The 24,015-nt window shown below is 53.3% G+C and overlaps 1 protein-coding gene across 1 annotated transcript in view; it reads right to left on the reverse strand.

Moving 5' to 3' along the window:
* Window positions 1-225: 225 nt before the first annotated feature.
* The window catches only part of LOC109869100 (synaptophysin-like), a 47,432-nt gene continuing 23,642 nt past the window's right edge, over window positions 226-24,015 (reverse strand). Inside the window, exons 5-6 of the mRNA XM_031804323.1 lie at window positions 10,962-11,153; window positions 226-3,687 (exon numbers count right to left, since the gene is read on the reverse strand). Coding sequence (XP_031660183.1) covers window positions 3,415-3,687; window positions 10,962-11,153 — 465 coding nt within the window. The 3' untranslated portion in view covers window positions 226-3,414. The remainder of the gene's footprint in view (window positions 3,688-10,961; window positions 11,154-24,015) is intronic.

A 24,015-nucleotide genomic window follows, 5' to 3' on the forward strand; every position in this document is an offset into this window, starting at 1 on the left:
AAACAAAACAAAAACCATGACAGGGATCAATCCGTTCCCGTGTTGTAGACAATGTCTTTTCAAGGTTCCTGCGTTCGCAGGTAAACGCTGCATAATTCCGCTCAATTAGAAATGACCTGTAAATGACAACGGAGGCTACAACGCGCGACGGGATTGAATAACGCCCCCATAGTCTGGAGGACTCAGGAGACTGAGAAGAGGAAGGGGAAAGAAGAATGACAACCGTTCCCATGACAACAGCCTCTTTATTGAAAGTTTGATTCCATAGAAGAAAACAACAACATTTGATGATTACCTGTTGTTTTCTCCATAGTCATCTTCATCATCATCATCATCATCATCATCACCGACGCTAAATATATATAATATACAAGAAATACAGCACAACCCAAAAGGCATTGAGAGTAACACAGGACACAACACAAACACCAACAACAGAGTGTCAGAATAACATATTTAAGAAAATAGACAGTTACTTGGGGCAGAGCATTGTGAGAGAGAGAGAAAGATAAAGAGAGAGGGAGAGAGAGAGAAAGGGAGAGGGGGAGAGAGAGAGGGGGAGAGAGAGGGAGGGAGAGAGGGGGAGAGAGAGGGAGGGAGAGAGGGGGAGAGAGGGGGAGGGAGAGAGAGAGAGAGAGAGAGAGATGGGGAGATGGAGAGAGGGTGAGGGAGAGAGAGAGACAGCGAGAGAGAGAGAGAGAGAGAGAGAGGGGGGAGAGAGAGAGGGGGAGAGAGAGGGAGGGAGAGAGGGGGGAGGGAGAGAGGGGAGGGAGAGAGAGAGAGAGAGAGAGAGAGAGAGAGAGAGAGAGAGAGAGAGAGAGAGAGAGAGAGAGAGAGAGAGGTGTACTGTATTGCTATGGGATAGAAATTAACATAGCCATCTGCCCAAACGTCATCTCAACGCACAGCTGATTATCTCAGTCTGGGTCACACTCATAACCAACCAACTTGCATAAAATACCAATTTAACAGGAGGGGCATAGTACTAGACGGAACATTCAACCATGCTTCTCTAGTAGCTCATACTGTATTCCTACTGGGATGCATGGAATTTACTGTATTCCTACTGGGATGCATGGAATTTACTGTATTCCTACTGGGATGCATGGAATTTACTGTATTCCTACTGGGATGCATGGAATTTACTGTATTCCTACTGGGATGCATGGAATTTACTGTATTCCTACTGGGATGCATGGAATTTACTGTATTCCTACTGGGATGCATGGAATTTACTGTATTCCTACTGGGATGCATGGAATTTACTGTATTCCTACTGGGATGCATGGAATTTACTGTATTCCTACTGAGATGCATGGATTTTTACTGTATTCCTACTGGGATGCATGGAATTGACTGTATTCCTACTGGGATGCATGCAATTTATTGTATTCCTACTGGGATGCATGGAATTGACTGTATTCCTACTGGGATGCATGGAAATGACTGTATTCCTACTGGGATGCATGGAATTTACTGTAATCCTACTGGGATGCATGGAATTTACTGCATTCCTAGTGGGATGTATGGAATTTACTGTATTCCTAGTGGGATGCATGGAATTTACTGTATTCCTGCTGGGATGAATGGAATTTACTGTATTCCTACTGGGATGCATGGAATTTACTGTATTCCTAGTGGGATGCATGGAATTTACTGTATTCCTACTGGGATGCATGGAATTTACTGTATTCCTATTGGGATGTATGGAATTTACTGTATTCCTAGTGGGATGCATGGAATTTACTGTGTTCCTAGTGGGATGCATGGAATTGACTGTATTCCTACTGGGATGCATGGAATTTACTGTATTCCTACTGGGATGCATGGAATTTACTGTATTCCTACTGGGATGCATGGAATTTACTGTGTTCCTAGTGGGATGCATGGAATTTACTGTATTCCTACTGGGATGCATGGAATTTACTGTATTCCTAGTGGGATGCATGGAATTTACTGTATTCCTAGTGGGATGCATGGAATTTACTGTATTCCTAGTGGGATGCATGGAATTTACATGTTCAACACAGTTCTTATAGCTTTAGACTGAGGAAAGAAAGGTATTGGTCTACTGTTTGATTTATTTCACTGTGAGAGATAGAGTGAGAGATAGCCTATATAATGAAACTGCCTTGATGTTCTGTAAATCCAACCGATGTACAAAACCAAGAGACACAACAGAACAAGCAGATGAATAAAATAGAATTGTATAAAACACATCTATTTTTAAAGTACATATTGTTGCACAGAGGAGGAATTAGTGTTTGGGAGAATTATTGTTTATAAATGATTCATTTACTAAACTCAGAATCTGAACATTAGAATAGTTAACATTAAAAAATGTTTGTCTATATAGTTGTTCATAGTGATATCTATACAGCACATACGAATACATTCTCTCAACAATCTAATATTACTATTGTCAACATTATAATCCATTTTTAAATAGATGTATTTTTTATAATAACATTTTTCATATGTTCAAGTTTATATTCACATGTACTCTCTTTTTTTCACCACAATAACTAACATCTAATCTCTCCCCCTCCCTGTTCCCTCACTTATTTTTGTTTAGGTAACTCTCCCCCTGTCCCCCATTTACTCAGCACACAGATAGATGCGCAAACAGACACACAGGAAGGAGTGCGGCATTGTGGGTACTGTAGTTTCCAGGCACCACACTCCTCCCCCCGTCACTCTGCTGACTCTCTGTGGAGAGGAAAAGAAGACAGGAAACATTAAGAGAGAGGGGTGTTTTAAATCTGACCCTACGAGGTCCGCTGTGCAAACAGACACACAGGAAGGAGTGTGGCATTGTGGGTACTGTAGTTTCCAGCGGTACTGTTCTACCTGATAACTACTTGCATCCACTGGTGTCCCAGGTCTAAATCAGTGTCTGATTACAGGGGAACAATGGGACAGAGAGAAAAAAGCAGTGGCACTGGCCTGTAGGTCCAGATTGTGAATTTGAGAGTTTAAGGAGATGAGCTGCAACGCCACCAACGCTCCTGATCATCCTGTTGCTCCTGACTGAGTGGAACTAAACACGTGGAGGTAGTGAACAAAACTAAATCATGGAGAATCCTATTTGGATTCACATACAGTATATATATATTATGCGATAATAAACTCATTCTGTGTGAATGTAATTGCTAAAGCTTTAAATGAAAACCAAATAAACTCAGTTTAAAGTAAAAAAATAAATCAATATATATATATATATATGAATATATAATAATATAATATATAAAATATTCTTCATAACATCTCATAATAATTCCTCATAATATCAGTAAGGCTGTCTAATAAAATATATGAAAGTCAAATAATTATAATAAAATAACCATGTGAAAACAATATAATGTGACTCTCCAGCCGTCAGCCACCTCCACACTTCCTATTTCCTCCTCCCCCTCACATCTGATTGGCGAAGGAGGTGGGTGTGTGTCCATACTCTCCGCCCTCCTGGTTGTAGCCCTGCTGCTGCTGGTTGTATTCTGGCTTGTAGTCCCCCTGGGCGCTGGCGTAAGGGTCCTGCTCGTACCCCGCCTGCTGGCCGTACGAGTCTGGGGCGGGCTGCTTCTCCTGGGGAGGAGGGGCGCGCATGAAGGGGGCGATGATGCCGGTCTCCTTAAAGACGAACCACAGGTTTCCTCCCCACAAGACCAGGTTCATGAAGCCAAAACACTGGGAGGAGAGAGAGAAGGCAGCCAGAGAGAGAGAGGCAGCGAGAGAGGCAGAGAGAGAGAGAGGCAGAGAACGATAGGCAGAGAGAGAGAGAGAGAGAGAGAGGTAGAGAGAGAGAGAGAGGTAGAGAGGTAGAGAGAGAGAGGCAGAGAGAGAGAGAGGTAGAGAGGTAGAGAGAGAGAGGCAGAGAGCGATAGGCAGAGAGAGAGAGAGAGAGAGAGAGAGAGAGAGAGTGGCAAAGACAGAAAGAGGTAGAGAGAGACAGAAAGAAAGGGAGGCAGAGTGAGAGAGAGTGAGAGAGAGAGAGAGAGAGAGAGAGAGAGAGAGAGAGAGAGAGAGAGAGAGAGAGAGAGAGAGAGAGAGAGTGAGAGCGGGGGTCAGTTATATTACTATTAGATATATAAGACTAGATATGTGCACAACTTTCACTGGGGACAGGGGACGGGGGACGGGGGACTGGGGACGGGGGACCGGGGACGGGGAACGGGGGACGGGGGACGGGGACGGGGGACGGGGGACGGGAGACGGGGGACGGGGGAAGGGGGACGGGGACATTCTGAAATTGCATTTTTGTACCCCCCAGTTTTATAATTGGAATGCGATACACAACGAGGCAATGGTGTGCTTTAGGACCATGTGGGCGCCTCCGAGCATTCTGGGAAGCTGTTTGGAGTGTTTATCCGACTGGATAAAAATAATAATAAAAATAAGTTATGTCCCCCCCAATTCTAAAACCAATGTTGCGACCCTGGGTCTAGATACTGGATGGGAAGGAGAGGAAGGGAGGAGAGGAAGGGAGGTGAGGAAGAGAGAGAGGAAGGGAGAGAGAGGAAGGGAGGAGAGGATGGGAGGAGAGGATGGGAGGAGAGGAAGAGAGAGAGGAAGGGAGAGAGAGGAAGGGAGGAGAGGAAGGGAGGAGAGGAAGAGAGAGAGGAAGGGAGAGAGAGGAAGGGAGGAGAGGATGGGAGGAGAGGAAGAGAGAGAGAGGAAGGGAGAGAGAGAGGAAGGGAGAGAGAGAGGAAGGGAGGAGAGGAAGGGAGGAAACGCAGGGAGGAGAGGAAGGGAAGAGAGGAAAAGACATAGGAAGGGAGGATAGGAAGGGAGGGGAGGAGAGGCAAGGACAAGGGGAGATCTCTCATGACAGTAACAAGGATCCAGGGAGATCTCTCAGGACATTAACAAGGCTCTAGGGAGATCGCTCATGACATTAACAAGGATCCAGGATCCAGGGAGATCTCTCATGACATTAACAAGGATCCAGGGAGATCCCTCGTGTAGGATCCAGGGAGATCTCTCGTGACATTAACAAGGTTCCAGGATCCAGGGAGATCTCTTATGACATTAACAAGGTTCAAGGATCCAGGGAGATCTCTTATGACATTAACAGGGATCCAGGGAGATCTCTCATGACATTAACAAGGCTCCAGGGAGATCTCTCATGACATTAACAAGGCTCCAGGGAGATCTCTCATGACATTAACACGGATCCAGGATCCAGGATCCAGGGAGATCTCTCATGACATTAACAAGGCTCCAGGGAGATCTCTCATGACATTAACAAGGCTCCAGGGAGATCTCTCATGACATTAACAGGGATCCAGGGAGATCTCTCATGACATTAACACGGATCCAGGATCCAGGATCCAGGGAGATCGCTCATGACATTAACAAGGATCCAGGATCCAGGATTCAGGGAGATCTCTCATGACATTAACAAGGATCCAGGATCCAGGGAGATCTCTCATGACATTAACAGGGATCCAGGGAGATCTCTCATGACATTAACAAGGATCCAGGGAGATCTCTCATGACATTAACAAGGATCCAGGATCCAAGGAGATCTCTTATGACATTAGCAAGGATCCAGGGAGATCTCTCAGGACATTAACAAGGATCCAGGATCCAGGGAGATCTCTCAGGACATTAACAAGGATCCAGGGAGATCTCTCAGGACATTAACAAGGATCCAGGATCCAGGGAGATCTCTCATGACATTAACAAGGATCCAGGATCCAGGATCCAGGGAGATCTCTCGTGACATTAACAAGGATCCAGGATCCAGGGAGATCTCTCATGACATTAACAAGGATCCAGGATCCAGGGAGATCTCTCATGAAATTAACAAGGATCCAGGGAGATCTCTCATGACATTAACAAGGATCCAGGATCCAGGATCCAGGGAGATCTCTCGTGACATTAACAAGGCTCCAGGATCCAGGGAGATCTCTCATGACATTAACAAGGATCCAGGATCCAGGGAGATCTCTCAGGACATTAACAAGGATCCAGGATCCAGGGAGATCTCTCAGGACATTAACAAGGATCCAGGATCCAGGGAGATCTCTCATGCCATTAGCAAGGCTCCAGGGAGATCTCTCAGGACATTAACAAGGCTCCAGGGAGATCTCTCATGACATTAACAAGGATCCAGGGAGATCTCTCATGACATTAACAAGGATCCAGGATCCAGGGAGATCTCTCATGCCATTAGCAAGGCTCCAGGGAGATCTCTCAGGACATTAACAAGGCTCCAGGGAGATCTCTCAGGACATTAACAAGGCTCCAGGGAGATCTCTCAGGACATTAACAAGGATCCAGGGAGATCTCTCATGACATTAACAAGGATCCAGGATCCAGGGAGATCTCTCATGACATCTACAGGGATCCAGGGAGATCTCTCAGGACATTAACAAGGATCCAGGGAGATCTCTCATGACATTAACAGGGATCCAGGATCCAGGGAGATCTCTCATGACATTAACAGGGATCCAGGATCCAGGGAGATCTCTCATGACATTAACAGGGATCCAGGGAGATCTCTCAGGACATTAACAAGGCTCCAGGGAGATCTCTCAGGACATTAACAAGGATCCAGGGAGATCTCTCATGACATTAACAAGGATCCAGGGAGATCTCTCAGGACATTAGCAAGGATCCAGGGAGATCGCTCATGACATTAACAAGGATCCAGGGAGATCTCTCAGGACATTAACAAGGATCCAGGGAGATCTCTTATGCCATTAGCAAGGCTCCAGGGAGATCTATGAGGACATTAACAAGGCTCCAGGGAGATCTCTCATGACATTAACAAGGCTCCAGGGAGATCTCTCAGGACATTAACAAGCATCCAGGGAGATCTCTCATGACATTAACAAGGATCCACGATCCAGGGAGATCTCTCATGACATTAACAGGGATCCAGGATCCAGGGAGATCTCTCATGACATAAACAAGGATCCAGGGAGATCTCTCAGGACATTAACAAGGATCCAGGGAGATCTCTCATGACATTAACAAGGATCCAGGGAGATCTCTCAGGACATTAACAAGGATCCAGGATCCAGGGAGTTCTCTCAGGACATTAACAAGGATCCAGGGAGATCTCTCATGACATTAACAAGGATCCAGGGAGATCTCTCAGGACATTAACAGGGATCCAGGATCCAGGGAGATCTCTCATGACATTAACAGGGATCCAGGGAGATCTCTCAGGACATTAACAAGGCTCCAGGGAGATCTCTCAGGACATTAACAAGGATCCAGGGAGATCTCTCATGACATTAACAAGGATCCAGGGAGATCTCTCATGACATTAACAAGGATCCAGGGAGATCTCTCAGGACATTAGCAAGGATCCAGGGAGATCTCTCAGGACATTAACAAGGCTCCAGGGAGATCTCTCAGGACATTAACAAGGATCCAGGGAGATCTCTCATGACATTAACAAGGATCCAGGGAGATCTCTCATGACATTAACAAGGATCCAGGGAGATCTCTCAGGACATTAGCAAGGATCCAGGGAGATCTCTCATGACATTAACAAGGATCCAGGGAGATCTCTCATGACATTAACAAGGATCCAGGGAGATCTCTCAGGACATTAACAAGGATCCAGGATCCAGGGAGATCTCTCAGGACATTAACAAGGATCCAGGATCCAGGGAGATCTCTCATGCCATTAGCAAGGCTCCAGGGAGATCTCTCAGGACATTAACAAGGCTCCAGGGAGATCTCTCATGACATTAACAAGGATCCAGGATCCAGGGAGATCTCTCAGGACATTAACAAGGATCCAGGATCCAGGGAGATCTCTCATGCCATTAGCATAGCAAGGCTCCAGGGAGATATCTCAGGACATTAACAAGGCTCCAGGGAGATCTCTCATGACATTAACAAGGATCCAGGGAGATCTCTCAGGACATTAACAAGGCTCCAGGGAGATCTCTCAGGACATTAACAAGGCTCCAGGGAGATCTCTCAGGACATTAACAAGGATCCAGGGAGATCTCTCATGACATTAACAAGGATCCAGGATCCAGGGAGATCTCTCATGACATCTACAGGGATCCAGGGAGATCTCTCAGGACATTAACAAGGATCCAGGGAGATCTCTCATGACATTAACAGGGATCCAGGATCCAGGGAGATCTCTCATGACATTAACAGGGATCCAGGATCCAGGGAGATCTCTCATGACATTAACAGGGATCCAGGGAGATCTCTCAGGACATTAACAAGGCTCCAGGGAGATCTCTCAGGACATTAACAAGGCTCCAGGGAGATCTCTCAGGACATTAACAAGGATCCAGGGAGATCTCTCATGACATTAACAAGGATCCAGGGAGATCTCTCATGACATTAACAAGGATCCAGGGAGATCTCTCATGACATTAACAAGGATCCAGGGAGATCTCTCAGGACATTAGCAAGGATCCAGGGAGATCTCTCAGGACATTAACAAGGCTCCAGGGAGATCTCTCAGGACATTAACAAGGATCCAGGGAGATCTCTCATGACATTAACAAGGATCCAGGGAGATCTCTCATGACATTAACAAGGATCCAGGGAGATCTCTCAGGACATTAGCAAGGATCCAGGGAGATCTCTCATGACATTAACAAGGATCCAGGGAGATCTCTCATGACATTAACAAGGATCCAGGGAGATCTCTCAGGACATTAACAAGGATCCAGGATCCAGGGAGATCTCTCAGGACATTAACAAGGATCCAGGATCCAGGGAGATCTCTCATGCCATTAGCAAGGCTCCAGGGAGATCTCTCAGGACATTAACAAGGCTCCAGGGAGATCTCTCATGACATTAACAAGGATCCAGGATCCAGGGAGATCTCTCAGGACATTAACAAGGATCCAGGATCCAGGGAGATCTCTCATGCCATTAGCAAGGCTCCAGGGAGATCTCTCAGGACATTAACAAGGCTCCAGGGAGATCTCTCATGACATTAACAAGGATCCAGAGAGATCTCTCAGGACATTAACAAGGCTCCAGGGAGATCTCTCAGGACATTAACAAGGCTCCAGGGAGATCTCTCAGGACATTAACAAGGATCCAGGGAGATCTCTCATGACATTAACAAGGATCCAGGGAGATCTCTCATGACATCTACAGGGATCCAGGGAGATCTCTCAGGACATTAACAAGGATCCAGGGAGATCTCTCATGACATTAACAGGGATCCAGGATCCAGGGAGATCTCTCATGACATTAACAGGGATCCAGGATCCAGGGAGATCTCTCATGACATTAACAGGGATCCAGGGAGATCTCTCATGACATTAACAGGGATCCAGGGAGATCTCTCAGGACATTAACAAGGCTCCAGGGAGATCTCTCAGGACATTAACAAGGATCCAGGGAGATCTCTCATGACATTAACAAGGATTCAGGGAGATCTCTCATGACATTAACACGGATCCAGGGAGATCTCTCAGGGCATTAGCAAGGATCCAGGGAGATCTCTCATGACATTAACAAGGATCCAGGGAGATCTCTCAGGACATTAACAAGGATCCAGGGAGATCTCTTATGCCATTAGCAAGGCTCCATGGAGATCTCTGAGGACATTAACAAGGCTCCAGGGAGATCTCTCATGACATTAACAAGGCTCCAGGGAGATCTCTCAGGACATTAACAAGGATCCAGGGAGATCTCTCATGACATTAACAAGGATCCAGGATCCAGGGAGATCTCTCATGACATTAACAGGGATCCAGGATCCAGGGAGATCTCTCATGACATTAACAAGAATCCAGGGAGATCTCTCAGGACATTAACAAGGATCCAGGGAGATCTCTCATGACATGAACAAGGATCCAGGGAGATCTCTCAGGACATTAACAAGGATCCAGGGAGATCTCTCATGACATTAACAAGGATCCAGGGAGATCTCTCAGGACATTAGCAAGGATCCAGGGAGATCTCTCATGACATTAACAAGGATCCAGGGAGATCTCTTATGCCATTAGCAAGGCTCCAGGGAGATCTCTGAGGACATTAACAAGGCTCCAGGGAGATCTCTCAGGACATTAACAAGGATCCAGGGAGATCTCTCATGACATTAACAAGGATCCAGGATCCAGGGAGATCTCTCATGACATTAACAGGGATCCAGGATCCAGGGAGATCTCTCATGACATTAACAAGGATCCAGGGAGATCTCTCAGGAAATTAACAAGGATCCAGGAAAGATCTCTCATGACATTAACAAGGATCCAGGGAGATCTCTCAGGACATTAACAAGGATCCAGGGAGATCTCTCAGGACATTAACAAGGATCCAGGATCCAGGGAGATCTCTCATAACATTAACAAGGATCCAGGATCCAGGGAGATCTCTCAGGACATTAACAAGGATCCAGGGAGATATCTCAGGACATTAACAAGGATCCAGGGAAATCTCTCAGGACATTAACAAGGATCCAGGATCCAGGGAGATCTCTCAGGACATTAACAAGGATCCAGGATCCAGGGAGATCTCTCAGGACATTAACAAGGATCCAGGGAGATCTCTCAGGACATGAACAAGAATCCAGGGAGATCTCTCAGGACATTAACAAGAATCCAGGGAGATCTCTCAGGACATTAACAAGAATCCAGGGAGATCTTTCAGGACATTAACAAGAATCCAGGGAGATCTCTCAGGATATTAACAAGAATCCAGGGAGATCTCTCAGGACATTAACAAGAATCCAGGGAGATCTTTCAGGACATTAATAAGAATCCAGGGAGATCAAAAAGACGTGGGAGAAGTCAACAGTCTCACATGAGAGGGTTATTATTAAAAACATGTATATTGCAGATCAATCATTAATATCTCATTTCAATTACTGTAATGTAAGATCTCTGTTACAATGAATGCCCATGGAAGAAGTAGTAGACAATATTATTGTAATGCAACCGAACACAGCAGAGACACTCACATTGTAAAATCACTGCTACAATAAACTGTTATAGTGAGCCAAAGCAGACACTCACGACGGAGGTGTTGAGTCCAGACATGACGGGATCGTGAACTTCACGACAGAGGTTCCCCTCCTCGTCGCAGGCTGAGATCAGATCCACCACCTTCTCAGGGTCCGTGGACGCCTTGACATCCGACAGGCCCTTAGCCCACGCAGCTGAGCTGACCAACCACATGAAGGTGAACACACACGTCACGCCAAAATCCTGTGGTAAACGGGGAATGAGAGATCAAACTCATGGAATGACATATTGAACACCTGACCAAGATGGCCACCGTTATGGGGGGTGGGGTAGGGGGGTGGGGTAGGGGGGTGGGGTAGGGGGTGGGGACGGGTGGGGTAGGGGACGGGTGGGGTAGGGGACAGGGTAGGGGACGGGGTAGGGGGTGGGTAGGGTACGGGTGGGGTAGGGTAGGGGACGGGGTAGGCGGTGGGGTAGGCGGTGGGGTAGGGGGTGGGGTAGGGGGTGGGTGGGGGTAGGGGATGGGGTAGGGGGTGACGAACTTGACGATGTTACGACGACTTGCGGGCAGAACAATAACGACAAAAACGGTATATACACTGAACACAAATATGTGCAACGTGCAACAATTACAGTTCATATGAGGAAATCAATCAATTGAAATGAATTCATTAGGCCCTAATCGATGGCTTTCACATGACTGAGAGCACAGATATACATCTGTTAGTCGCTGATACCTTTAAAAAAAGGTAGGGGGGTGTGGATCAGAAAACCAGTCAGTATCTGGTGTGACCACCGTTTGCCTGATGCAGCGTGACACATCTCCTTCGCATAGAGTTGATCAGGCTGTTGATTGTGGCCTGTGAAAACTTGTGGAATGTTGTCCCACTCCTTTTCAATGGTTGTGCGAAGTTGCTGGGAACTGGAACACCCTGTGTTACACGTTGATCCAGAGCATCCCAAACATGCTCAATGGGTGACATACCTGATGGGTATGCAGGCCATGGAAGAACTGGGACATTTTCAGCATCCAGGAATTGTGTACAGATCCTTGCGACATGAGGCATTATTATGATGAAACATGAGAAGATGACGGCAGATGAATGGCACAACAATGGGCCTTCAGGATCTCGTCACAGTTTCTCTGTGCATTAAAAATTGCCATCGATAAAAGGCAATTGTGCAAATTTTCCGTAGCTTATGCCATAGCACAGGAGGCTGAGAAAGGCTCATAATAATATCTGGAATGGAGCAAATGGAATGATGTCAAACACATGGAAACCATGGAAACCATGTGTTTGATGTATTTGATACCATTCCATCTATTCCGCTCCAGCCATTTACCGCGAGCCCATCCTCCCCAATTAAGATGCCACCAACCTCCTGTGGCCCATACCATACCCCACCATGGGGCTCTCTGTTAACAACACTGACATCAGCAAACTGCTCGCCCACACAACGCCATACACGCTCTCTGCCATCTGCCTGGTACAGTAGAAACCAGGATTCATCCGTGAAGAGCACACTTCTCCAGCGTGCCAGTGGTCATCGAAGGTGAGCATTTGCCCAATGAATTTGCTTACAACGCCGAGCTGCGGTCAGGTCACGACCCTTGTGAGGACGACGAGCACACAGATGCAGTGACTGTTTCTGGAAGTTTCTGCAGAAATTCTTCGGTTGTGAAAACCCACAGTTTCATCAGCTGGTTTCAGATGATTCTCTAAACTGACATTGGAGGCGGCTTATGGTAGAGAAATTAACATTAAGTTCTCTGGCAACAGCTCTGGTGGACATTCCTGCAGTGAACATGCCAATTGCAATCTCCCTCAACTTGAGACATCTGTGGCATTGTGTTGTGTGACAAAACTGCACATTTTAGAGTGGTCCAGCACAAAGTTTACCTGTGTAATGATCACGCTGTTTAATCAGCTTCTTGATATGCCACACCTGGATGGATTATCTTGGCAATGGAGAAATACTCACAAAAAGGGATGTAAACAAATTTCTGCACAACATTTTAGAGAAATAAGCTTTTTTTTTAAAACTTTTTCTCCCCAATTTCATGGTATCCAATTGTTAGTAGTTACTATCTTGTCTCATCGCTACAACTCCAATACGGGCTCAGGAGAGATGAAGGTCTGGTGACCTTGGTTAGCGTGCACTGCGCCCGGCACACCACAGGAGTCGCTAGTGCGCGATGAGACAAGGATAACCCTCCCTAACCCGGACGACGCTAGGCCAATTGTGCGTCGCCCCACGGACCTCCCGGTCGCGGTCGGCTACGACTGAGCCTGGGCGTGAACCCAGAGTCTCTGGTGGCACAGCTAGCGCTGCAGTGCCTTAGACCACTGCGACAGATCCTGGGCGAGAACCCAGAGTCTCTGGTAGCACAGCTAGCGCTGCAGTGCAGTGCCTTAGACCACTGCGACAGAGCCTGGGCGAGAACACAGAGTCTCTGGTGGCTTAGCGAGCGCTGAAGTGCAGTGCCTTAGACCACTGCGGCAGAGCCTGGGCGTGAACCCAGAGTCTCTGGTAGCACAGCTAGCGCTGCAGTGCAGTGCCTTAGACCACTGCGACAGAGCCTGGGCGAGAACCCAGAGTCTCTGGTGGCTTAGCTAGCGCTGCAGTGCAGTGCCTTAGACCACTGCGACAGAGCCTGGGCGAGAACCCAGAGTCTCTGGTGGCACAGCTAGTGCCTTAGACCACTGTGCCAGAGCCTGGGCGTGAACCCAGAGTCTCTGTTGGCACAGCTAGCGCTGCAGTGCCTTAGACCACTGCGACAGAGCCTGGGTGAGAACCCAGAGTCTCTGGTGGCACAGCTAGTGCCTTAGACCACTGCGGCAGAGCCTGGGCGTGAACCCAGAGTCTCTGGTGGCACAGCTAGCGCTGCAGTGCAGTGCCTTAGACCACTGCCCCAGAGCCTGGACGAGAACCCAGAATCTCTGGTGGCACAGCTAGCGCTGCAGTGCCTTAGACCACTGCGACAGATCCTGGGCGAGAACCCAGAGTCTCTGGTGGCACAGCTAGCGCTGCAGTGCAGTGCCTTAGACCACTGCGACAGAGCCTGGCTGAGAACCCAGAGTCTCTGGTGGCTTAGCGAGCGCTGCAGTGCAGTGCCTTAGACCACTGCGGCAGAGCCTGGGCGAGAACCCAGAGTCTCTGGTGGCACAGCTAGTGCCTTAGACCACTGCGGCAGAGCCTGGGCGTGAACCCAGAGTCTCTGGTGGCACAGCTAGCGCTGCAGTGCAGTGCCTTAGACCACTGCGACAGAGCCTGGGCGAGAACCCAGAGTCTCTGGTGGCTTAGCGAGCGCTGCAGTGCAGTGCCTTAGACCACTGCGGCAGAGCCTGGGCGAGAACCCAGAGTCTCTGGTGGCACAGCTAGTGCCTTAGACCACTGCGCCAGAGCCTGGGCGTGAACCCAGAGTCTCTGTTGGCACAGCTAGCGCTGCAGTGCCTTAGACCACTGCGACAGATCCTGGGCGAGAACCCAGAGTCTCTGGTAGCACAGCTGGCGCTGCAGTGCAGTGCCTTAGACCACTGCGACAGAGCCTGGGCGAGAACCCAGAGTCTCTGGTGGCTTAGCTAGCGCTGCAGTGCAGTGCCTTAGACCACTGCGACAGAGCCTGGGCGAGAACCCAGAGTCTCTGGAGGCACAGCTAGTGCCTTAGACCACTGCGCCAGAGCCTGGGCGTGAACCCAGAGTCTCTGTTGGCACAGCTAGCGCTGCAGTGCCTTAGACCACTGCGACAGAGCCTGGGCGAGAACCCAGAGTCTCTGGTGGCACAGCTAGTGCCTTAGACCACTGCGGCAGAGCCTGGGCGTGAACCCAGAGTCTCTGGTGGCACAGCTAGTGCCTTAGACCACTGCGCCAGAGCCTGGGCGTGAACCCAGAGTCTCTGTTGGCACAGCTAGCGCTGCAGTGCCTTAGACCACTGCGACAGAGCCTGGGCGAGAACCCAGAGTCTCTGGTGGCACAGCTAGTGCCTTAGACCACTGCGGCAGAGCCTGGGCGTGAACCCAGAGTCTCTGGTGGCACAGCTAGCGCTGCAGTGCAGTGCCTTAGACCACTGCCCCAGAGCCTGGGCGAGAACCCAGAATCTCTGGTGGCACAGCTAGCGCTGCAGTGCCTTAGACCACTGCGACAGATCCTGGGCGAGAACCCAGAGTCTCTGGTGGCACAGCTAGTGCCTTAGACCACTGCGGCAGAGCCTGGGCGTGAACCCAGAGTCTCTGGTGGCACAGCTAGCGCTGCAGTGCAGTGCCTTAGACCACTGCGACAGAGCCTGGGCGAGAACCCAGAGTCTCTGGTGGCTTAGCGAGCGCTGCAGTGCAGTGCCTTAGACCACTGCGGCAGAGCCTGGGCGAGAACCCAGAGTCTCTGGTGGCACAGCTAGTGCCTTAGACCACTGCGCCAGAGCCTGGGCGTGAACCCAGAGTCTCTGTTGGCACAGCTAGCGCTGCAGTGCCTTAGACCACTGCGACAGATCCTGGGCGAGAACCCAGAGTCTCTGGTAGCACAGCTGGCGCTGCAGTGCAGTGCTTAGACCACTGCGACAGAGCCTGGGCGAGAACCCAGAGTCTCTGGTGGCTTAGCTAGCGCTGCAGTGCAGTGCCTTAGACCACTGCGACAGAGCCTGGGCGAGAACCCAGAGTCTCTGGAGGCACAGCTAGTGCCTTAGACCACTGCGCCAGAGCCTGGGCGTGAACCCAGAGTCTCTGTTGGCACAGCTAGCGCTGCAGTGCCTTAGACCACTGCGACAGAGCCTGGGCGAGAACCCAGAGTCTCTGGTGGCACAGCTAGTGCCTTAGACCACTGCGGCAGAGCCTGGGCGTGAACCCAGAGTCTCTGGTGGCACAGCTAGCGCTGCAGTGCAGTGCCTTAGACCACTGCCCCAGAGCCTGGGCGAGAACCCAGAATCTCTGGTGGCACAGCTAGCGCTGCAGTGCCTTAGACCACTGCGACAGATCCTGGGCGAGAACCCAGAGTCTCTGGTGGCACAGCTAGTGCCTTAGACCACTGCGCCAGAGCCTGGGCGTGAACCCAGAGTCTCTGGTGGCACAGCTAGCGCTGCAGTGCAGTGCCTTAGACCACTGCCCCAGAGCCTGGGCGAGAACCCAGAATCTCTGGTGGCACAGCTGGCGCTGCAGTGCCTTAGACCACTGCGACAGATCCTGGGCGAGAACCCAGAGTCTCTGGTGGCACAGCTAGCGCTGCAGTGCAGTGCCTTGGACCACTGCGACAGAGCCTGGCTGAGAACCCAGAGTCTCTGGTGGCTTAGCGAGCGCTGCAGTGCAGTGCCTTAGACCACTGCGACAGAGCCTGGGCGAGAACCCAGAGTCTCTGGTGGCACAGCTAGTGCCTTAGACCACTGCGGCAGAGCCTGGGCGTGAACCCAGAGTCTCTGGTGGCACAGCTAGCGCTGCAGTGCAGTGCCTTAGACCACTGCGACAGAGCCTGGGTGAGAACCCAGAGTCTCTGGTGGCACAGCTAGTGCCTTAGACCACTGCGGCAGAGCCTGGGCGTGAACCCAGAGTCTCTGGTGGCACAGCTAGCGCTGCAGTGCAGTGCCTTAGACCACTGCCCCAGAGCCTGGGCGAGAACCCAGAATCTCTGGTGGCACAGCTAGCGCTGCAGTGCCTTAGACCACTGCGACAGATCCTGGGCGAGAACCCAGAGTCTCTGGTGGCACAGCTAGCGCTGCAGTGCAGTGCCTTAGACCACTGCGACAGAGCCTGGGCGAAAACCCAGAGTCTCTGGTGGCTTAGCGAGCGCTGCAGTGCAGTGCCTTAGACCACTGCGGCAGAGCCTGGGCGAGAACCCAGAGTCTCTGGTGGCACAGCTAGTGCCTTAGACCACTGCGACAGATCCTGGGCGAGAACCCAGAGTCTCTGGTAGCACAGCTAGCGCTGCAGTGCAGTGCCTTAGACCACTGCGACAGAGCCTGGCTGAGAACCCAGAGTCTCTGGTGGCTTAGTGAGCGCTGCAGTGCAGTGCCTTAGACCACTGCGGCAGAGCCTGGGCGAGAACCCAGAGTCTCTGGTGGCACAGCTAGTGCCTTAGACCACTGCGCCAGAGCCTGGGCGTGAACCCAGAGTCTCTGTTGGCACAGCTAGCGCTGCAGTGCCTTAGACCACTGCGACAGATCCTGGGCGAGAACCCAGAGTCTCTGGTAGCACAGCTAGCGCTGCAGTGCAGTGCCTTAGACCACTGCGACAGAGCCTGGGCGAGAACCCAGAGTCTCTGGTGGCTTAGCTAGCGCTGCAGTGCAGTGCCTTAGACCACTGCGACAGAGCCTGGGCGAGAACCCAGAGTCTCTGGTGGCACAGCTAGTGCCTTAGACCACTGCGCCAGAGCCTGGGCGTGAACCCAGAGTCTCTGTTGGCACAGCTAGCGCTGCAGTGCCTTAGACCACTGCGACAGAGCCTGGGCGAGAACCCAGAGTCTCTGGTGGCACAGCTAGTGCCTTAGACCACTGCGGCAGAGCCTGGGCGTGAACCCAGAGTCTCTGGTGGCACAGCTAGCGCTGCAGTGCAGTGCCTTAGACCACTGCCCCAGAGCCTGGGCGAGAACCCAGAATCTCTGGTGGCACAGCTAGCGCTGCAGTGCCTTAGACCACTGCGACAGATCCTGGGCGAGAACCCAGAGTCTCTGGTGGCACAGCTAGTGCCTTAGACCACTGCGCCAGAGCCTGGGCGTGAACCCAGAGTCTCTGGTGGCACAGCTAGCGCTGCAGTGCAGTGCCTTAGACCACTGCCCCAGAGCCTGGGCGAGAACCCAGAATCTCTGGTGGCACAGCTGGCGCTGCAGTGCCTAAGACCACTGCGACAGATCCTGGGCGAGAACCCAGAGTCTCTGGTGGCACAGCTAGCGCTGCAGTGCAGTGCCTTAGACCACTGCGACAGAGCCTGGCTGAGAACCCAGAGTCTCTGGTGGCTTAGCGAGCGCTGCAGTGCAGTGCCTTAGACCACTGCGGCAGAGCCTGGGCGAGAACCCAGAGTCTCTGGTGGCACAGCTAGTGCCTTAGACCACTGCGGCAGAGCCTGGGCGTGAACCCAGAGTCTCTGGTGGCACAGCTAGCGCTGCAGTGCAGTGCCTTAGACCACTGCGACAGAGCCTGGGTGAGAACCCAGAGTCTCTGGTGGCACAGCTAGTGCCTTAGACCACTGCGGCAGAGCCTGGGCGTGAACCCAGAGTCTCTGGTGGCACAGCTAGCGCTGCAGTGCAATGCCTTAGACCACTGCCCCAGAGCCTGGGCGAGAACCCATAATCTCTGGTGGCACAGCTAGCGCTGCAGTGCCTTAGACCACTGCGACAGATCCTGGGCGAGAACCCAGAGTCTCTGGTGGCACAGCTAGCGCTGCAGTGCAGTGCCTTAGACCACTGCGACAGAGCCTGGGCGAAAACCCAGAGTCTCTGGTGGCTTAGCGAGCGCTGCAGTGCAGTGCCTTAGACCACTGCGGCAGAGCCTGGGCGAGAACCCAGAGTCTCTGGTGGCACAGCTAGTGCCTTAGACCACTGCGACAGATCCTGGGCGAGAACCCAGAGTCTCTGGTAGCACAGCTAGCGCTGCAGTGCAGTGCCTTAGACCACTGCGACAGAGCCTGGCTGAGAACCCAGAGTCTCTGGTGGGTTAGCGAGCGCTGCAGTGCAGTGCCTTAGACCACTGCGGCAGAGCCTGGGCGAGAACCCAGAGTCTCTGGTGGCACAGCTAGTGCCTTAGACCACTGCGCCAGAGCCTGGGCGTGAACCCAGAGTCTCTGTTGGCACAGCTAGCGCTGCAGTGCCTTAGACCACTGCGACAGATCCTGGGCGAGAACCCAGAGTCTCTGGTAGCACAGCTAGCGCTGCAGTGCAGTGCCTTAGACCACTGCGACAGAGCCTGGGCGAGAACCCAGAGTCTCTGGTGGCTTAGCTAGCGCTGCAGTGCAGTGCCTTAGACCACTGCGACAGAGCCTGGGCGAGAACCCAGAGTCTCTGGTGGCACAGCTAGTGCCTTAGACCACTGCGCCAGAGCCTGGGCGTAAACCCAGAGTCTCTGTTGGCACAGCTAGCGCTGCAGTGCCTTAGACCACTGCGACAGAGCCTGGGCGAGAACCCAGAGTCTCTGGTGGCACAGCTAGTGCCTTAGACCACTGCGGCAGAGCCTGGGCGTGAACCCAGAGTCTCTGGTGGCACAGCTAGCGCTGCAGTGCAGTGCCTTAGACCACTGCCCCAGAGCCTGGGCGAGAACCCAGAATCTCTGGTGGCACAGCTAGCGCTGCAGTGCCTTAGACCACTGCGACAGATCCTGGGCGAGAACCCAGAGTCTCTGGTGGCACAGCTAGTGCCTTAGACCACTGCGCCAGAGCCTGGGCGTGAACCCAGAGTCTCTGGTGGCACAGCTAGCGCTGCAGTGCAGTGCCTTAGACCAATGCCCCAGAGCCTGGGCGAGAACCCAGAATCTCTGGTGGCACAGCTGGTGCTGCAGTGCCTAAGACCACTGCGACAGATCCTGGGCGAGAACCCAGAGTCTCTGGTGGCACAGCTAGCGCTGCAGTGCAGTGCCTTAGACCACTGCGACAGAGCCTGGCTGAGAACCCAGAGTCTCTGGTGGCTTAGCGAGCGCTGCAGTGCAGTGCCTTAGACCACTGCGGCAGAGCCTGGGCGAGAACCCAGAGTCTCTGGTGGCACAGCTAGTGCCTTAGACCACTGCGCAAGAGCCTGGGCGTGAACCCAGAGTCTCTGTTGGCACAGCTAGCGCTGCAGTGCCTTAGACCACTGCGGCAGAGCCTGGGCGAGAACCCAGAGTCTCTGGTGGCACAGCTAGCGCTGCAGTGCAGTGCCTTAGACCACTGCGACAGAGCCTGGGCGTGAACCCAGAGTCTCTGTTGGCACAGCTAGTGCCTTAGACCACTGCGCCAGAGCCTGGGCGTGAACCCAGAGTCTCTGGTGGCACAGCTAGCGCTGCAGTGCAGTGCCTTAGACCACTGCCCCAGAGCCTGGGCGAGAACCCAGAATCTCTGGTGGCACAGCTAGCGCTGCAGTGCCTTAGACCACTGTGACAGATCCTGGGCGAGAACCCAGAGTCTCTGGTGGCACAGCTAGCGCTGCAGTGCAGTGCCTTAGACCACTGCGACAGAGCCTGGGCGAGAACCCAGAGTCTCTGGTGGCTTAGCGAGCGCTGCAGTGCAGTGCCTTAGACCACTGCGGCAGAGCCGGGGCGAGAACCCAGAGTCTCTGGTGGCACAGCTAGTGCCTTAGACCACTGCGACAGATCCTGGGCGAGAACCCAGATTCTCTGGTAGCACAGCTAGCGCTGCAGTGCAGTGCCTTAGACCACTGCGACAGAGCCTGGGCGAGAACCCAGAGTCTCTGGTGGCTTAGCGAGCGCTGCAGTGCAGTGCCTTAGACCACTGCGGCAGAGCCTGGGCGAGAACCCAGAGTCTCTGGTGGCACAGCTAGTGCCTTAGACCACTGCGCCAGAGCCTGGGCGTGAACCCAGAGTCTTTGTTGGCACAGCTAGCGCTGCAGTGCCTTAGACCACTGCGACAGATCCTGGGCGAGAACCCAGAGTCTCTGGTAGCACAGCTAGCGCTGCAGTGCAGTGCCTTAGACCACTGCGACAGAGCCTGGGCGAGAACCCAGAGTCTCTGGTGGCACAGCTAGTGCCTTAGACCACTGCGCCAGAGCCTGGGCGTGAACCCAGAGTCTCTGTTGACACAGCTAGCGCTGCAGTGCCTTAGACCACTGCGACAGAGCCTGGGCGAGAACCCAGAGTCTCTGGTGGCACAGCTAGTGCCTTAGACCACTGCGGCAGAGCCTGGGCGTGAACCCAGAGTCTCTGGTGGCACAGCTAGCGCTGCAGTGCAGTGCCTTAGACCACTGCCCCAGAGCCTGGGCGAGAACCCAGAATCTCTGGTGGCACAGCTAGCGCTGCAGTGCCTTAGACCACTGCGACAGATCCTGGGCGAGAACCCAGAGTCTCTGGTGGCACAGCTAGTGCCTTAGACCACTGCGCCAGAGCCTGGGCGTGAACCCAGAGTCTCTGGTGGCACAGCTAGCGCTGCAGTGCAGTGCCTTAGACCACTGCCCCAGAGCCTGGGCGAGAACCCAGAATCTCTGGTGGCACAGCTAGCGCTGCAGTGCCTTAGACCACTGCGACAGATCCTGGGCGAGAACCCAGAGTCTCTGGTGGCACAGCTAGCGCTGCAGTGCAGTGCCTTAGACCACTGCGACAGAGCCTGGCTGAGAACCCAGAGTCTCTGGTGGCTTAGCGAGCGCTGCAGTGCAGTGCCTTAGACCACTGCGACAGAGCCTGGGCGAGAACCCAGAGTCTCTGGTGGCACAGCTAGTGCCTTAGACCACTGCGGCAGAGCCTGGGCGTGAACCCAGAGTCTCTGGTGGCACAGCTAGCGCTGCAGTGCAGTGCCTTAGACCACTGCGACAGAGCCTGGGTGAGAACCCAGAGTCTCTGGTGGCACAGCTAGTGCCTTAGACCACTGCGGCAGAGCCTGGGCGTGAACCCAGAGTCTCTGGTGGCACAGCTAGCGCTGCAGTGCAGTGCCTTAGACCACTGCCCCAGAGCCTGGGCGAGAACCCAGAATCTCTGGTGGCACAGCTAGCGCTGCAGTGCCTTAGACCACTGCGACAGATCCTGGGCGAGAACCCAGAGTCTCTGGTGGCACAGCTAGTGCCTTAGACCACTGCGCCAGAGCCTGGGCGTGAACCCAGAGTCTCTGGTGGCACAGCTAGCGCTGCAGTGCAGTGCCTTAGACCACTGCCCCAGAGCCTGGGCGAGAACCCAGAATCTCTGGTGGCACAGCTGGCGCTGCAGTGCCTAAGACCACTGCGACAGATCCTGGGCGAGAACCCAGAGTCTCTGGTGGCACAGCTAGCGCTGCAGTGCAGTGCCTTAGACCACTGCGACAGAGCCTGGCTGAGAACCCAGAGTCTCTGGTGGCTTAGCGAGCGCTGCAGTGCAGTGCCTTAGACCACTGCGGCAGAGCCTGGGCGAGAACCCAGAGTCTCTGGTGGCACAGCTAGTGCCTTAGACCACTGCGCAACAGCCTGGGCGTGAACCCAGAGTCTCTGTTGGCACAGCTAGCGCTGCAGTGCCTTAGACCACTGCGGCAGAGCCTGGGCGAGAACCCAGAGTCTCTGGTGGCACAGCTAGCGCTGCAGTGCAGTGCCTTAGACCACTGCGACAGAGCCTGGGCGTGAACCCAGAGTCTCTGTTGGCACAGCTAGTGCCTTAGACCACTGCGCCAGAGCCTGGGCGTGAACCCAGAGTCTCTGGTGGCACAGCTAGCGCTGCAGTGCAGTGCCTTAGACCACTGCCCCAGAGCCTGGGCGAGAACCCAGAATCTCTGGTGGCACAGCTAGCGCTGCAGTGCCTTAGACCACTGTGACAGATCCTGGGCGAGAACCCAGAGTCTCTGGTGGCACAGCTAGCGCTGCAGTGCAGTGCCTTAGACCACTGCGACAGAGCCTGGGCGAGAACCCAGAGTCTCTGGTGGCTTAGCGAGCGCTGCAGTGCAGTGCCTTAGACCACTGCGGCAGAGCCTGGGCGAGAACCCAGAGTCTCTGGTGGCACAGCTAGTGCCTTAGACCACTGCGACAGATCCTGGGCGAGAACCCAGATTCTCTGGTAGCACAGCTAGCACTGCAGTGCAGTGCCTTAGACCACTGCGACAGAGCCTGGGCGAGAACCCAGAGTCTCTGGTGGCTTAGCGAGCGCTGCAGTGCAGTGCCTTAGACCACTGCGGCAGAGCCTGGGCGAGAACCCAGAGTCTCTGGTGGCACAGCTAGTGCCTTAGACCACTGCGCCAGAGCCTGGGCGTGAACCCAGAGTCTTTGTTGGCACAGCTAGCGCTGCAGTGCCTTAGACCACTGCGACAGATCCTGGGCGAGAACCCAGAGTCTCTGGTAGCACAGCTAGCGCTGCAGTGCAGTGCCTTAGACCACTGCGACAGAGCCTGGGCGAGAACCCAGAGTCTCTGGTGGCACAGCTAGTGCCTTAGACCACTGCGCCAGAGCCTGGGCGTGAACCCAGAGTCTCTGTTGACACAGCTAGCGCTGCAGTGCCTTAGACCACTGCGACAGAGCCTGGGCGAGAACCCAGAGTCTCTGGTGGCACAGCTAGTGCCTTAGACCACTGCGGCAGAGCCTGGGCGTGAACCCAGAGTCTCTGGTGGCACAGCTAGCGCTGCAGTGCAGTGCCTTAGACCACTGCCCCAGAGCCTGGGCGAGAACCCAGAATCTCTGGTGGCACAGCTAGCGCTGCAGTGCCTTAGACCACTGCGACAGATCCTGGGCGAGAACCCAGAGTCTCTGGTGGCACAGCTAGTGCCTTAGACCACTGCGCCAGAGCCTGGGCGTGAACCCAGAGTCTCTGGTGGCACAGCTAGCGCTGCAGTGCAGTGCCTTAGACCACTGCCCCAGAGCCTGGGCGAGAACCCAGAATCTCTGGTGGCACAGCTAGCGCTGCAGTGCCTTAGACCACTGCGACAGATCCTGGGCGAGAACCCAGAGTCTCTGGTGGCACAGCTAGCGCTGCAGTGCAGTGCCTTAGACCACTGCGACAGAGCCTGGCTGAGAACCCAGAGTCTGTGGTGGCTTAGCGAGCGCTGCAGTGCAGTGCCTTAGACCACTGCGGCAGAGCCTGGGCGAGAACCCAGAGTCTCTGGTGGCACAGCTAGTGCCTTTAGACCACTGCGCAAGAGCCTGGGCATGAACCCAGAGTCTCTGTTGGCACAGCTAGCGCTGCAGTGCCTTAGACCACTGCGGCAGAGCCTGGGCGAGAACCCAGAGTCTCTGGTGGCACAGCTAGCGCTGCAGTGCAGTGCCTTAGACCACTGCGACAGAGCCTGGGCGTGAACCCAGAGTCTCTGTTGGCACAGCTAGTGCCTTAGACCACTGCGCCAGAGCCTGGGCGTGATCCCAGAGTCTCTGGTGGCACAGCTAGCGCTGCAGTGCAGTGCCTTAGACCACTGCCCCAGAGCCTGGGCGAGAACCCAGAATCTCTGGTGGCACAGCTAGCGCTGCAGTGCCTTAGACCACTGCGACACATCCTGGGCGAGAACCCAGAGTCTCTGGTGGCACAGCTAGCGCTGCAGTGCAGTGC

The sequence above is a fragment of the Oncorhynchus kisutch genome, linkage group LG24 (assembly GCF_002021735.2).
Source record: "Oncorhynchus kisutch isolate 150728-3 linkage group LG24, Okis_V2, whole genome shotgun sequence".
Lineage (NCBI taxonomy): Eukaryota > Metazoa > Chordata > Actinopteri > Salmoniformes > Salmonidae > Oncorhynchus > Oncorhynchus kisutch.